This window comes from Agelaius tricolor, unplaced genomic scaffold (genome assembly GCF_023055355.1).
Source record: "Agelaius tricolor isolate 1412-34295 unplaced genomic scaffold, bAgeTri1.0.p SCAF_8, whole genome shotgun sequence".
Classification (NCBI taxonomy): Eukaryota; Metazoa; Chordata; class Aves; order Passeriformes; family Icteridae; genus Agelaius; species Agelaius tricolor.
Window position 1 is genome coordinate 5,826,837 of NW_027269268.1, and position 16,350 is coordinate 5,843,186.

The 16,350-nt window shown below is 48.0% G+C and overlaps 2 protein-coding genes across 5 annotated transcripts in view; one reads left to right on the top strand and one right to left on the bottom strand.

The window, feature by feature from the left end:
• Positions 1–661: 661 nt before the first annotated feature.
• LOC139592566 (serine/arginine repetitive matrix protein 1-like) lies at positions 662–9,030 on the bottom strand. Its single transcript, XM_071432665.1, has 3 exons — positions 8,841–9,030; positions 7,864–8,526; positions 662–7,658 (listed from the first exon to the last, which is right to left on the bottom strand). The coding sequence occupies exons 1-3, from the start codon at positions 9,028–9,030 to the stop codon at positions 6,982–6,984; spliced, it is 1,530 nt and encodes a 509-aa protein (XP_071288766.1). The 3' UTR covers positions 662–6,981.
• NR3C2 (nuclear receptor subfamily 3 group C member 2) overlaps positions 7,967–16,350 on the top strand; it is a 189,885-nt gene continuing 181,501 nt past the window's right edge. The window contains exons 1-2 of one of the 4 annotated variants that reach the window (XM_071431471.1): positions 7,967–8,105; positions 12,857–14,624. In XM_071431471.1, coding sequence (XP_071287572.1) covers positions 12,859–14,624 — 1,766 coding nt within the window. In that variant the 5' untranslated portion in view covers positions 7,967–8,105; positions 12,857–12,858. Of the gene's footprint in view, positions 8,106–9,551; positions 9,730–10,012; positions 10,130–12,843; positions 14,625–16,350 lie in introns of those variants that run through there. The other 3 variants (XM_071431472.1, XM_071431473.1, XM_071431469.1) reach the window with 3 other exon arrangements.

The following is a 16,350-nucleotide window of genomic DNA, read 5'->3' on the forward strand; positions in this document are numbered from 1 at the left end:
ACACACTTGAAGGCAGAGGCTGTCATCTTCAGATGTGCTTTGGATAAGATTTGCAACATGCAAGTCTGAGTCTCCCTCTTCCTTTCAGCTCTTACAGAGGTGGAGGGAGCTGGGAAGCAGAGGAAAAGGAGGATGGACTGAATTTGATGGACTCTCTTATCTGTCACCTCCAACTGAGGATTCTTTGAACTGCTCTCCCTACTGATTCATAACAACAGTGGAGTGTCATGTCTTATTCTTTACCAAGGCCACTGGGACATAGTGTTGGAGAGCCTCAAATCAAATGCTGGCTGTGAAGGAACCTTAGAAGAAACACCTTTTTCACTTCACGTGAGCCATATAAGGTTACCTCCCACCTGAGAACTGATATGTCTTTGCCAATTCTGAATCACCTTAATGGAAATAAACTTTTGGGATAAGAGATGTGACTGTTTCCTCTCCATTACAACCTCTAAGGTGATTCTGAAAAACTGCTTCCAGTTTCCTCCTGCCAATCTGCACCCCTGAAGCTGCAGACTCAGACCGAGCTAGAAGGAAATTATCAAAGGGATGCTTCAAGTCTTGGTGCTTCCCCAAGTATTGCTACTCACCTTAGTATACACCACGACTGAAGCCTCCACACAGACACAGATGGAAAGAGAAAATAACAGGCTTTTGTTAGTGTGCTTCAAATGTTTATTGTCCTCTTCATTCTGCTTTTGCAGCTGAAATCGTAGTCAGCTTATAATGTCATTACTGGTATGAAAACCATCCTGACAAGTGTTCCATGTACTCTATAAAGATGTCCATTAATGTACACCACATTTCCTTTTTGTTCTTAATTGCCCAAATACTTTCTGCATTTTATATACATGCTTTCTGGACTTTGTGACACCAAATCTTCACTCTCTGTCAAAAGGAAATGTATTCTCCATATCGCTGTAAGTATTAGAATTTCTCAGATCAGTCTGGATTATCTGCAACCCTTCCCTTTCACTCTTCAATTTATGGATCATCAGACTAGATGGGCAATTTTTTAACTTCGTATCTATTTTCATGCACAAGGCAGAAAGTTGCATCATCTCTTTCATGAAGTATTCCAGTAATCTCTGGATTCATAAATGTCTTGCCCTTGTCAATTTGTCTCTTTGATTAGTCTTCTTTTTTATTGTAATCAGAACTGGCATGGGGAAGTACCTTAGGCTGTTTTGACCAATTATACCTTCAATCCTTGAAATCATCTTTTTGGCATGTCTGATTAAAATGGATCAATTAAAAAGGACATTTTGCTATTCCTTGATATGAACTCCTCACTTTTCAGTCCCATCTCATATTTTAGTTCCCAAGAGTTACGGCGCCATTAAAAGATTTTTTTTTCTGTAATCAAACTATGATAATTCTTTTTATAATGGTGCAATTATCTCCTCTCATCTGGTTTCACCTTAGCTAGCTCAGTGAGTCATAGACCTTTACATCTACTGCATCTACACCCACTGATGATCAACAAGGAGCGACAGTCCCTGGGATTCATTTGCTCTCTGCAATGGATTTATAAGAAAGCACTTGCTTAGACACCCTTCAGTACAAGCTCTGAAATAAAAATGTGCAGGCAGAGTGTACTGCCTACTTTATGCATTCATTTTTTTAATGATTCCCACTAAAAGAAGATCTAATTCTTTCTCTCCTGCTAGTGTAGAACATGTTACAATCACTATTGTTGTGGTTACATAAAAGTAGTATAAATAATGCAATTACAGCCCGGCACCTCCAGTTCCTTAACTGTCCTGTGTTTCCTTTCAGTTGTCCTTTTCTTACAGAAAAGAGTAATGGTTAGGACTTGAAAAGTCCTGCAGGACTAGCACCACAGTGACAGGTGTCTTCTGCTTAGAGCAGGACTAAAGCAACCAGACTCAAAGGATCAGTACCTGCTCTTACATTTGGAAGTAGTCATGTCTTCCATGCAGCTGTTGAACACAAAAGATTTCTGATAGGCTCATGATTTCAATTTTAAGTCATGCATGGAGGACATAAATGAACCATGCCTAGAGAAATTCTTGTTTGCTAAACCCTCTATAAGTCCTGGAACAACTTTGACTATTAAACAAGATTTCCTTTGAGTCCTGGCTGATCTTTCTTTGAAAATCTTGAGGGGTACATAATTTCTACTCCATGAGTGTCTAGCCAGGGCTGAGAATAGAATAAAAAAATGAATAAATAACAAAAAAAAATTATGAAATTACTTTCATTTAGCCTTTTATGTGTTTACTTTACATATATCTATATAAGGGAATGAATTTTTGGTCAGAATTACTCATGAAAAGCAGAGTTCAAAGTGGTGAGGGCATGAACAACACGCACAGAAGCCAAAATGAAAATATGCATGTACAAGAACTCATGCCAGAAATTCTTGCACATTCATGGAATGTGACTCTTCTGACCAGGTTCGAGCAGGCAGGGAAGGCAACGTCAATCTCCAATTGCTAATCTATATGGTAAAAGCCCCAACAACATGGGGTTTCTAAATTCATTCCAATAAAGAATCCATTCAAACAGAGCAGAGCGCATTGTCCTTCCCAGCCAACAACCAAAAATGTTTTAACTCTACGTCACTCGTGCTCAGGCAGCATCCCTGGGAAGGCCCTGGGTGAAAAGGAACCCTGGTCCTGCAATGGAAGGCGGTGATCTGTGACTTGGGAAGTAACAATCTTTGTACTTTGTAACCTTCTTAGTGGCCTGAGATAAACCCTGCAATCTCTTTGTTCCTCCACTCCCTGCCTATAAAATGCTCATAATGCTGCTCTTCTTTCTAGAACTCGGAAGAAATGGGTCTGTGTGGTACTTGGATGCTGCAGGTGCCAGGATTGCACAAGCACTGGTAGAGAGAGCAGTCTTTGTGGAAACCAAGCTGAGTTGGGTTTAACCAGAAGAGAATGAACCACAGCCAGACAACAGGGTTGATGAGAATACAACCCTCACCTGTGAGTTACGAGGGACAAACCAATCCAATGAGCCAAAATTTCTGTCTCTCCTGGCTTGTGAGCTGAGTCCTGGTGAGTTCAGTGGGAAAATGCTGAAATGCATGACTTTTCATTACCAGATGCTCAGTCTAGGGCAGACAAATTCTGGTGAGACCTTGATCTCCAAAGCCAGGACAGGTTCTCAGAACACTGACTTAGGGTTCCTTTTTTAACCAAACCTGTGCAAATCAACGTGCATCTGGAAAGGACCAACTCTCCATGTTGTGCAAGGTCAACTGCCCAGGGGGGGCCCAGGGGACACATTGAATGATCTCCTGGAGCTGGACCATAGCCTACAAAGGAAGCGAGAGTTCAACATACAAACAAAATCAACAAAAAACCATCCATTTAGGAAAGCTGTGCATCTTCCACCTAAATCAATGGGGTTTTTCCCCCTTTTCTGTCTTGCACGTGTTTCTTCCTCATTCTCTTAGCTTCACAGCATTGCTCTTCTCAGTCTCTTTTTCACTGTATGCTTTGGGGAGAGTCCAGCCAAAATCTCTCTTCTCCAGGAAATACAGATTTAAAAAAATGCAGACAACAAAGGTTTTTCACATCTCAATATAAATTTGATTATGCAGGTTAATATCAAACAATCTAACATTGCATAATATCTGAGAGCAGGCAATTTCAGGATTATAGAAGAATCTGGAAAATTACATAAGAATTCTCCTTTTGCTTTAAAGTAGGAGCTTTAAAGCCACACCTTTATTCAATCAGGAAGATAATTTCCTCTATGCAGCAAGTTTCAAATTCTGCTTATGACCTTGGTGTCATGACAATTTTGGTACTAACTTATTCCACACTTTAAGTATTGCTACTAGAACTATGAATAATCATCAAAATTAACTAGCCTATAGACTGATTAAATAATTTCCTCCAATTTGCATTTGATATGTTTATTAAGTGCTGGAGGGTGCTATTTGCTCTTCTTACTGCTGTTAAACACTGTGTCTGGGTTTTTGGCACAGGTGCAGTACTATTATGGTTACTACAAAATTTTTATCAGATTACGGCGTGAGTTACCATTTGATACTGCAAAAATGCCAGTAGGTAGTAGATAAATATTAAGATACAATTAGCTGCCACTACCCTTTATTGCTTGGGAATTCATTAATATCAAGATAAGGCTCCTTTCTGTGGCAATGACAATTTTTAAAAAAAAATTACATATTCTTACATGAAATAGTGCAAGAGAGAAGCTGACTATAAACAATGTAAACATATGTGGCAATATTAAAGCTCCAGAAAATACAAAGTATTGCCCATGTGTTATTCTTTATGCTTTGTTTGTCCTGCCACTGTCTACAAGACCTATTATCCACAGCAAGCAACTCCCCGTGGGATGTTTTTATTTTAAAGCAGATGAAACTATTGGTGCTAATAGTCAATAAAAACTGTGATTTGAACTGTATTGGAAATAGATGTTTTTAAATGCACGTCTTGGCCCTTTGCACAAGCAAGTGGTTGCTAATGCCAATGTGCATTAGAAATGCACTTGTACTATACTTAGATGTGGTTCAACCACAGTTACAACAGGGCCATTAAAGAGCATTAAAAAAAAAAAAAGAAAAAAAAAAGGTAGAAAAGAAAGAATACAGGTTAAAAGGGAACATGTTCTGTTGGTCAGCTAAAGGTTTTCTCTATAATTAGAAAACAAAATTGTTCAAAATTAGACTAAATAGATAAAATATTGATATCTTGGAGAACATGAACATACCATACAGAAAACATGCTTACTTACAGTCTTGTAAAAAATATTAAAGATTTTCAGCATGCCTTGGGAAACTAGCTTTAACACAATTAACTAGCAAGTCAGAGAAGACTGTGGACTCCTCTCTTGGAAGACTCACGTCTGTTGGTCAGGGAAAGTAAACTCTCACCTGTCATCCCCGATGTTTTTCCAGTGTCTTCCCAGACTTCTTCTGACCAGCTGCAAATCCCAAGTAATCAAACCCACATGAGCCAAATGGCACAAAAATTAAATCTACGGTGAGTAATGTCAGGTAAAGGAATAATATGTGTGACCATGTGATTGCCTGCATTCCTGGGCTGGAGCTGGAGAGAAGTGGGAAATGCCCAGCTGCCTTAGTTGGAACCGACTCAAAACTTCATCCGCTTTGGTTCAGTTCTCAAAATAGGGCACATGACCTCTAAGTAAGACAGTACAGTAGGCTGCTTTTACACTACATTGCTGCTCCTGCAGCCCCTAATACCAATTCACTCACTTTTCCAAGCACTGGAGGAGGTACAATTTGACACTTGCCGAGTTCAGCGTTATCTTGTTTTGTAATGCATTATCCATAGCAAATTTGCCCCTATCTTTAGGGACAGAGATGACATCTGCTGCAAGAGTGCCCTAGCACTTGTCTGTCTGCTGCCTTCAGTGTCATGTGTGTGACATGAGCTAACCTCCCAGAAAATCTAATATGAGGGAAGAGAACCGCTCATCGGAGGTGTCCGTGCTGCTCCTCTTGACCTACTTGGAAAACTATGACTCGACTCTTTGCGGCTTCCCCCATCGCAACACAGCTGCAGAAGGCAGCAAAACAGGACCACTTTTAACCAAATCTGAAATGTGCTATATATACATTTGTATGCCTTTGAATAACATTACTTCCAAACCTAGCAAAGCCCTGTTACTTTGTCAAGCCCCCTACACATCCCCCTTTTCTTTCCCCCGTGGAATTGGCATAATGAGAAAATATAGCCTTTTCTCTCTGCAGATAAAGATCCAAATTGCATTTTATAATCTGACAAATACGTAGTCTGATATTTTAAAATAAAACAGATAAACTCCCCTTCTCGTTCAAGATGGGATCGTATTTGTTAGTGACAGCTGTTAAAATGCTGCTAAAAATAGATATAGTGTCAACCACTAAAAAGCTAAGTGCTCCTGTGAACCACAAACAGAAAACAAATGAGGTTTCTACTGAATTTGTGGAAAAACTGTGAGCATCTTGCACATAACGTGAAAGGTGCTTTATTCTTCCAGCAGCCATCTCTGTCTGCATCACAGGGGAAAGGGAGGGGATCAAATATTTGGTACTAAGGCAGTAGATTGGTATATTCCCTCAGTTTTATTTTCTATCTCCATTTTGCTCTTAAAAATACAATTAAAAAATGATGCAGCACAAAGACTGAGGCTACGTCCAAACATTTCAAATGCCTTTTTCATTTACAACTTTGCCCTGAAAAAAAAAAAAATCAAGCAAAGTAAAACAAAAAAAAGTGCAATCAAAGAGCCAAATACGCTGTAATTCTAAATTAATAAAAAATAGTTGTTCTGGCTATGCCAGTTATTGGGAGAGCAGACAGTGTGCTTGGATGCTTTTTGCATGGCTGTGACTTGCCGGGTTCCTTGCAGAGTTGCGTGGAACTTTCCTCCGCCTTGGAATTGCAGCCTCCAGCCCATCCACGGTAGTTCTGTTCAATTAATAAATGAGCTGTATTCCAAACCAGATGTATGACACAAAATGAGTAAAAAGAGAGAGAACAGAATTGTTCACATTCGATGTTATAATACATCTCAGTAGGTTCCTCCTTTTTAGCTAGATTATGGCTAAAAATAGAGCACTAGTGTAGGCACAGTGAAATATGATTTGCTTCCAATAATACAGTAAACTAATTGTGAAATTAAGCTATTGAATGTGCTGTTATCTCCGAGTCTGGCCTCACCAGCACTTTCTGCTTCCCTGTTTAACGTTTATCAAGTTACCCACAAACTTTGACGGATGCAAACAACAGCTGATAAAATATTGCCTTTTCCAAGGCCCGATCCTACAGACTTCGGCACAGGTAAAATTCCCGGCGAGCAGCCCTTTCCCACGTTTAAAGACTTGCATCGAGGCTACTAAAATAGGGACAAGACTTTCCTTCCCCCAATGCCTATTTTTTTTTCCCTAAGATGTTTAAATGAAGAGACATTTAATGCCCTGAACTCAAACATAATCAGTTCTAAAATACCTTAGCCACAAGTGAAATATTATTTTAAAACCAGCATCGCTGTTAGCACCGTTTTTTCTGTTAATGTGCGGAATCGGGGCGGGTTTGCCCCACAGCAGCCCCGCGAGTGCGGCGGGGATGCTCCCGCTCCTTGCCCGTATCCCGGGACACAAGGGCACGCTGGGGGGCACCGGGGACCGGCTCCCCCCGCCTGGCAGCGGCGGGGACGGGGGGATGGAAGGCGCAGGCCCGGCGGGGGGGCGGGGGAGCGCAGCCTCCTCCCGCAATCCCGTCCAGGGGCGCTCCGCTCCCCGCAGCCCGCCCGGGGGCCGAGCGGGGCGGTCGGAGCGGGGAGGGGAGGGGAGGGGTGTTCCGCCGCCGCCGCCGCCGCCAGGGCCGGGAGAGACGCTCCGCCTGGGGAAGGGCACGGGGAGACACTCCTCCTCCCCCGCCGCCCGCCCTCCTTCCCTTCCTCCGGCGGCTCCGCGAACCAGGAACCGCGGCGGCGGCGGGCTCCGTGCGTGAGAAACCCCGCGGCGCCGGGAGCCGCCGGGAGCCGCCGGGGCGGGCGGCGCGGGAGGGGGCGGCGGGGGCGCAGCGGCCGCCGGGCGCTGCGAGGGGCCGGGCGGCACCGGAGGGGGCGGGGGGGAGGAAAAAGTTTACACCCTCGCCACTCTCCTCCCTCCTCTTCCTTGGTGGCGCAGATGGGAGTTTTACCTGGAATGACATAAGTTTGATTTTTTTTTTTCGGGTTTGTTTTTTGATTTTTTTTTGGAGGGTGTCTCTCTCCCTCCCTCTCCGCCCCCTCTTCTTTCCACCCCCCACCCCCAAAAACCCCCTTCCTCCTCCACCGGTGCTGGATCCACCCCCCGTTCCCCTCCGCCGGCGGGCGAGGGTGTGACCCGCGGGAACACCCACCCACCTAGGCGTCCATGGTGGGAGCTGTCCGCCGAGCCGAGCCGAGCCGCGGGCACCCCGCCGCCTGCCGCCGCAGCTCCCTCCCGCCGCCCGGCCGCGCTCCCGGTGCTTCCTCCGCGTACTTTTTTTTTTTTTTTTTTTTTTTTCTCTCTACCCTGGGTGGCGGTGCGGGCTCCCGGATGGTTCGCTGCCAGTAGCCGGGGGCCGCGTCTCCTCCCCCCGCCGCGCCACCATGTCCTAGGGGAGGTGAGTGAGTGCAGCGCGGAGCTTTGCGCGGGGCGAGCAGCGGCGCGGGGGGCAGCGGGGCGGGTGTCCGACACACCGGCCGGCGTATCCAGGTCACGGCTAGTCCCGTCCCCATCCGTGAAAACTTCGCGGGAAGGACACGTCCATTGCTCGCCAGCGCCCGCGGGGAAGCGCGGCGGTGGTGGCGGCTGCTCCTCCGCGGGTCGCGCCGCGGGCGCTGGGAGCCGCCGCCTCGGCCCGTGAGTGTGGGTCGATATTTGGCAGAATAGGAAAACGAGAGGGGCACGTGACAGCCCAAATCCTAGGGATGTTGGCGCTTTCGCCGTGACTCTGGAATACAAACCCGCAGCGGCACACGCGGGGTCCCTGCGGGCGCGCACGGGCGATTGCGTGAGAAGGTGCGCGGTGCCCGGCGCTGCCGCTGCCCGGCGGGCTCAGCCCCCGGCCCCGCTCCCGGGGGCACCGCTGTCACCCTGCGGGGCCACGGAGCTGTCCCCGCCGGGCCGTGGGGCGCACCTGGGGCCGGGAGCGGGGCTCTCAGGGGCCGCTGACCGGGGGCTGGGGGCGGTATTTAGCGAGCGAGTTGGGAGCGCATCGCCTGAAAGTTTGCTCGGCGGCTTTTTTCCCTTTCTTCCTTTTTTTTTTTTTTTTGAAGGCTTGTCTGGGAAAAGGGTATTCCTCCAGCCGGGACGCAGGCACCCAGGGGGACACTGGGGAATAGGAGGTGGCAGCAACCCGGGGGCCAGGGGTCGTTCCGGCGGCTCCTCTGGCTGGCGGGAGGCAGCGGGCGGGGCGCCCGGCGGGATGCGCGGCTGCCGCGGAGCGGAGCCAGCCCGGCGGGGAGCGGAGGACGAGTCCTTGAACCCTCCTGCGCTCCGCCGCCGTCGCTCCTCCGCTCCTTATTTTTTTTTTTACCCCCGTGCATTTTTCTTCTTTCTTTTTTTCCCCTCCACATAATTACATGAATTTTAAAAAATTTCCCTGGTTAAATCGCCGCTGCATCGGCGCGGTGCGCATTCATGCGCCGCTGACAGGCGGAAACCCCGGGCCGGCGGAGAGGCGATGCCCGGCCCTGCCGCCGGCGCGGCGCGGGCACCGGGCGGGGGCGGCCGCGCCCCGCGCACCTCACCTGTGCGCGGGGTCCCGGGGCCGCCGCCTGGCCGGGGGGCCCGGGGCGGTGCGCGGGGAGCCCGCGGGCGGGCGGGCGGAGCGCGGGGGCCGCGCGGTCCCTGCGGCTTTAAGGAGATGCGTTTCCCAGGCTGTGTCGCAGCAACTTTGTATCAGTCATGTCGCCCGGCGGGTGAGTGACGGCGCCGCGCAGCCAATGGCGCGCCCGCCTGGCCCCGGCCGCGCCGCGCTCCGAGCCGCGCCCGCCAATCGCGGCGGGCGGCGGGCGGGACGTAAACTTGAACTTTATGTGGGCATGTGACATGTTTTTAAAGGACTTGGCACCTTTTCCCGTCCCCTCCCGGGTGCCGCTCCGTGTCACCGGGCGGCGCGGCGCGCCTCGGGCGGGCGGGCAGGCGGGGGAGGGGCGGGGGAGCCGCGCCGCCCGCCCTGCCGCTCCGCGCCGCCCTGCGCTCCGCTCCGCGCCGCGGGGCTCGGGCTCGCCCCGCCGCAACAGGTACCGGGGCCGGGCCGGGCCGGGGGCACCGCTCCGCGCCCCGCACCGCGGCGGGAGGTGCTGCTGGCGGGGCGCGGCGGGAGGGAGCCGGGGCGCTCGGCAGCGGGGCCCGCCGTGAAGGGTGGGGAGCGGCGTTTGCACGGGAAGAAGCGCTTGTCTGCATCGCTCGGGGGGCGGGCGGCGGGAGGGGGCCGAAAGCGGGTCTGGGCTGTGGATCCCCCCTCCCCCGCGGGCTCCTGGGAGGGAGGGAAGGGAGGGAGCGAGCTTCCGGGCACTGCCGGGCCCCCCCACGCGTGACAAGCCGGACTGCACCTGCGGGAAGGCAGGCTGGCGTGGGGTACCGGGGTGCAAAGCGGCGGCTGCTCCCTGGGAGCTGCGGCGATGCTCCTCGCAGCGTAGGGTAAATGGGGAAATCGGCGTGCGCGCTCTCTGCGTGGATGTTAACGCGCGGGGACCCGCGCCCGGCTCCGCTCGGGTCCGTGGGCGGCCGTGCCGGGGCAGCGCCGGTGCCGGGGCTGCCCGTGCTGCTCCCGTACCCGGGAGAAAGGGGGGAAAACCACGGCCCAGCCACGAAATTCAGGTCCCCTGGGCAGTCTTGTGTCAGCGGGGTGGCTGTCAGACAGTGAAACTTTAAGGAAATTTGGTTTACAAACACCGAGAATTAAGAAGTGGGCGGCCGCTTGAACCACCAGTTTATTTATTTTTTTTTTTTTTGGTGAAACTGGGCTTACTTCAGATTTCCCCGTATCTAGGTGACCTTTTGGTTGCAGGGATACCAGGTACCATTTGATTTTTTATTTGGCTGTTGCTGCGAGACTAGTTTCATGCCTAATTGATCGGAGATTTGTGCTGCGGAGGGCTGTGTTTGTCGATATGTTTGGGGTGAAATATACAACTAGCAGTGTCTCCGTAGTTCTTTGGAGAGGGAGTCTGGGATAAGCTGCTGTGCACACAATGTCTCCTGCTTTTGTAAAGTGTCAGATAGAGATGATCTTGGTTCCAGTATGTAACAGTGCTGAGCTTTAGCTGTGGGTGTCCGTGGATGTTGTAGCCCCCAGTCGGATTTGTTTAGTGAAAGTTAGTAAAAAGGCATGTGTGTGCAGTCGGTGAAGTGTGGATTCCGTGCTAGTAAAGTTGTAGTAAGTTCTGCCTAGAAGAACAAAACCAAACCCTAATGCTACCAGTAACCCCTGAGATTTTTAATTTGTTTCTGGTATCCACCAAGGCACTTGGAGGGGACAGAAACCATCACTTGCAGAAATTATGTTTGCTGCTGCACTCTCCCTAATTTATAGCTCTCGTTTTAAACTGAACTTGTATTAGGCCACAAATAATCTCTGCTGCTTTTTGATCCTCTCGGATATATTTACCAGCCTTTGCAAGTGTAGGATCAGGGCATTTTCTACTTTCTTTTCCTTTGTGTGACTCAGATTTTTATTTGCGGAAGTTTCAGAGTATGCTCGGCTATTGATTGTATGTGAAGTTCGAATTTTACTGCTGTGGGAGAAGTCCCTACAATGCTCAAACACTGGTGTAATGTTAGGCCTGCAACAGAGATTTCCTGGCATGCAGTGGTTCTGCTGGTGTTTCTGAGAGTTAAAATTAACTTACATCCTAATTTTAAGCCTTAACTAAGTTTCCTGGTTTTCAGAAATGCGGGTCACTCACAGCTGCAATTGATTTCTCTAGGATTTAGGCTTGCTCAGCACTTAAATCAGGGGTAGGTGATTATCTGGGAGTGACTTTATGTGGAATTAGGCACTTCTGTCTGAAAATTTTATACTATAGGAATGTGATTTAATGTACATGATGATGTGAGACATAATTCTGGGTTCTAATAAAATTTGTGCTTGAGGGAAATGTAAGCATTGGGTTATAGTTCCAGTTAAGTAAGGGCAAAGAAGTATTCAAGTCATTCAGTTTACGTTTTTTTGTTTTCTTTTTATTATTTTGCTCAAAATAGCTTAGCTAAGAAACGTTAAGTAAAGGGGTAGAACACTAAATTAATATTGGAAAATGAATACATTCTGAAAGGAAAAAAATATTTGCATAATATTGATATTGTAACTGTTGGCACTTGAATTTCTGCAGTTCTAATGATACTACGAGCCAAATCCTTAAAAAGTAAGAAATTGTTGTTACTTATATGTGATTTTCAGATTATTAGAGACTGGGTCATGCATTTTGCTCCTTACGTTGAGAAAGTGACATGTGGGATGAGAGGGGTTTTTTAAGGGTCCATTTTAGAACAAGATTTACTTTTCTTTATATATTGCTCTTGCTGGCTGCCATGGAAGTTTGCAGAATTGGCAGAGTCATGGATCCATTTAACAGCCATGCATTCCCACCTAGTCTGATCCCCTTCCTCTGTGGCAGAAATGTTTCCTACTGATCTGCTGTCCTACTTGTCTCCCCACACCTTCCTGTCTCTTTGGGAGGTTGTACAAGAAGTTTGTGTAGTTGGGAAGGGGCGAGTCAGCTCCCAGCCCCTCAGAACCACTGGTTCCTTCTAAAGCATCCTGTGTTAGGCTGAATGGTGAGGATGATGAAGAGAAATCCCTTTAAAACAGCAGTCTTCCTTGCTTTGTTGTCCCTCTAACATGGCAGTGGAAGGTCCTTGCAGAGCTCCTCCAAGCTCTGTAATGAGCAATTTCCACAGGGTTTTCATCCTGCCTGCCACCAGCATGTTCTTTCAGGACCTCTCTGGATCCCCTCCTTCCTTACTCCCCTTTCCCTTTTTTAGGTGAGGGACAGCCCCTGGTACAGCTGGCTCTGACCATGGGGCTATGGCCAGCGAGGGTGGGCGGTGTGCTGACATTGCCAAGCCGTTCCTTTTGGGGCAGGGCTGGGAGCAATAATTTGGGTGTTCCCTAACTACTGAGCTGTTTTCTCCCTGAGCCCATAGGGCTGTCATATCCATGAGACCTTTCCCTCGGTTTGATTGAAATTGGACAAATGGTTGAGAGATGATGGATGGGGCAGGGAAATGGGATTGGCAGACAGAGAGAGAGAGGAGGATAGACAGAGAAAGCGGATACGCCTTGTTTCCTTAGGAAGTTAGGAAATTTCCTTAGGAAGTCACACTGTCCTGTCATTAATTTTACTTTTTTATATATGTCTTTGCTAGTTATGGAGACAAAAGGATACCACAGCTACCCAGAAGGCTTAGATATGGAGAGACGGTGGGGTCAAGTTTCTCAGTCTGTGGAGTATTCTTCCATAGGTGCTGGAGAGCAGACTGATGACAGTAACTACATGGAGATTGTAAACGTCAGCTGCGCCGCCGGCACTTTCGCAAACAGCAGTGCTCAAGGAAACGGCAAAGAAAAACCTGAGCTACTCTCCTGCCTGCAGCAAGACAACAGCCAGCCTGGTCTCCTGCGCTCTGACATCAAAACCGAAACAGAGTCCAAGGAGCTGTCGGCAACGGTGGCCGAATCCATGGGTTTATATATGGATTCGATACGGGACGCCGATTACCACTACGATCAGCAGAACCAGGGGAGCCCAGGAAAGATCTACCAGAATGTGGAACAGCTGGTGAAGCTGTACAAGGAGAACGGCCATTGCTCCTCTCCCCTCCACAGCGCCAGCAGGCCCTTGAGGTCTTTGATGTCGGACTCTGGGGGCGCTGTGAACGGCGGTGCCATGCACACGATTGTCAAAAGCCCCATCATGTGTCAAGAGAAAAGCCCCTCAGGCTGCAGCCCTCAGAACATGGCCTCTTCAGTGTGCAGTCCTGCAGGAGTTAACTCCATGTCCTCAACTACCGCTGGCTTTGGGAACTTTGCCATGCACAGCCCCATGGGGCAGGGCACCCCTCTGTCGCGCTCGCCCAACGTTGAGAGCCGGGGCTCCATGTTGCACAGCCCCGCGCACGTCAGCAACGTCGGCTCTCCGCTGTCCAGCCCTATCAGTAGCATGAAGTCGCCGATATCCAGCCCTCCCAGCCACTGCAGCGTGAAATCTCCCGTCTCGAGTCCCAACAATATCACTATGCGATCTTCTGTGTCCAGTCCTGCAAACCTGAACTCCAGGAGCTCCATTGCCAGCCCTTCCAATGCCAATAACAGGTCCACGCGCTCTAGTCCAGCGGTTAGCACTGTGGGATCATCCATCTGTAGCCCCGTTAACAGCTCCATAGGGTTCCCGCCTTCCGGCACGCCAGTGGGGCCTAGCAGAAGCCAAGACACCGTTCCCAGTCCAGAAACAAAAGACAAGGGTGCTCAAGAACTCACGTTTCCTAAGATGGAGGAAATGGAGAACGCCATCTCCAACAACAGCCAGATGAACCTTGTTCAGTTCATAAAGCCCGAGCCAGACGGGTCCTTTGGCAGCGCCTGCATCGGTGACAGCAGCAGCAGCAAAATAAACTCAGATTCCCCCTTTCCAGTACCAGTGAAGCAAGAGCCGGCCAAACATCCTTGTTCTGGTGCCTCCTTTAAAGGGAATCAAACAGTAAATCCTTTCCCATTTACAGATGGCTCGTATTTTTCTTTTATGGATGACAAAGACTATTACTCTCTTTCTGGGATTTTAGGACCACCTGTTTCTTCATTTGATGGAAATTGTGAAGGTAGCGGTTTTCCAAATCCAGGCCTACGTGTGGGGATTAAGCAGGAGCCTGATGATGGCAGCTATTACCAAGAGAACAGTATACCATCCTCTGCCATTGTGGGGGTAAATTCAGGTGGACAGTCATTTCACTACAGGATCGGTGCCCAGGGCACGATATCCTTGTCGCGGCCGGTTGCTCGAGAGCAGACATTTCAGCACTTGAGCTCCTTCCCTGCTGTCAGCACGCTCGTGGAGACCTGGAAGTCGCATTCGGAGTTGGCATCCAGAAGAAGTGATGGGTATCCAGTTCTAGAGTACATTCCAGAAAATGTGTCCAGGTGAGCTGGCAAATCGCTACTTTTCTTTTCTTTTTTATTCTCATTTTTTTTTCTTTCTTCCCCTGCACTAAACAAACAAGGCGTGAATTAAAATGAGGACCAGGGTGGTATTTCTCAGTCTGATGCGTAATTCTTTGTTTGAATCTCCATTATTATTAGATTTGTGGTTATCTTGCTGTATTTTACTCTGCCTTTAATGAAAGCAAAGTGCTGGCTTTAATATTTAAGAAGAACATATTGTATTCTGTTGTTATTAGGTTCGAAGGTATGGCTTTAGTATGTTTATGAGCTCTTACTACTACAAATGTTGTTTTTCCTATAATGAGAGCTTAGTAAAATTGCTCTCTTGTGTCCTATAATGGTTATTTTTTTCTTAGCTAATGCTTGAATGTGTTGTACCTCAGATGAAATGTTGAGATGAGGATAAGAAAATGGTAGTGTCAGGAATCTGTTTTTGTGAAGAAGCATGGTTCTGTGTTTGCACTGGACTTTAACTGGTTAAGTTTAAAAAACAACGTTGCAAGCCTGTGGCAACATATTATTTCTGTATTTTATCTGTAGGAACATTTGGTTTATATATATAGAAAAATGCCTCCAGAAGGAGGAGAGCTGTTAAAACTTGATGCATTTGAAAGGGAGAAATGGATAAACTGATCCCCTCACTTTTGGTGGAAAGAGAAATGAGCAAGTGTCATCTGAATTTGGCTTTCTTGGCTGATCTGTGGAAGCATGACCTTCTTCAAGCAGGTGTCCTTGAGTTGCGTGAGGGATGCCTACTTTCCTAAACCATCTAGTGTTGCAGAGTCAATAGTACACGTTCTGAAGCGCCTCTGACAGCATACCTGAGTTCAAATGGTTGCACAGCACACCCATGTACCCAGCAGGCTCACCAAAGGCTTGTGCCAAAGCTCAAATAGCCAGTGACAGATTGGCATTTACCTTTCTCAAGTGGTTTTTCTTGCTCATCACGAGCTATGCAGCTGCCCTCAGTGAATGAAGCATCTGCCTTATTCTTGGCGTGGGGTTAGGAGGATGCGTGGTGTTTTCCATATTTGTATGATACTACAGATTTCTGAAAATAGTGTTGCAGTGAAAAACATAATATCTAAAATACTGGTGCTTTTCAGGAGGGAAATCAGCCTGTCTACCTATAAGGAGAAAAAAAACCAAACCTTTTTCATTTTATTGTCAGTTCTGTCCAGCACTGCTACAATCTCTCTGTCATTTTGTAGGCCATGCTTCACTTTTTCTTTGGCCATTTCTAATATGGTCTTGAAAAAGAATGCACTTTTTAATATACTCGGTTTGAAAGGGCTGTGTCCTACCATCATGCTGAACTTTGCATGTAGCTGGATATTTGTTAACATCCAGTCTTGACTTAAATGTACTTTCTTGGACTAAGGAAGATGGAGTCACTGTTCCTTAGTTATTTTACCTGATGAAATTTTCATAAATTGCATTATTTATATAATGAGAAAAGTTCACCAGAAGACTGATGGAATGCCTGAATACAAAGACCCAATATTTTACTGCCTTTGTGGTTGAGCACTGTTGCTTGGACAGGTAGCTCCTGCCAGCTATGAGAACTCTTGTGTGACTGAATGCTTGCACTGAGTCAAGGCTGTCATCCATTGCAGGGACAATAAACAAGGAAATAATGCAGGAAGGAACAAGGTTGCCATCAATAGTTGTGTTTGGAGTGACAGTTTGTTATAAGGCTTTTAAA

Coding starts and splice junctions, on each gene's coding strand:
- LOC139592566 (XM_071432665.1), bottom strand. CDS start 9,030: ATGCACGGGGGTAAAAAAAAAAATAAGGAGCGGAGGAGCGACGGCGGC. Junction 8,527..8,840: donor GAACGACCCCTGGCCCCCGG/GTTGCTGCCACC, acceptor CCCGCCGGGCAG/CGGCAGCGCCGGGCACCGCG. Junction 7,659..7,863: donor CTCCCACCATGGACGCCTAG/GTGGGTGGGTGT, acceptor ATGTCATTCCAG/GTAAAACTCCCATCTGCGCC.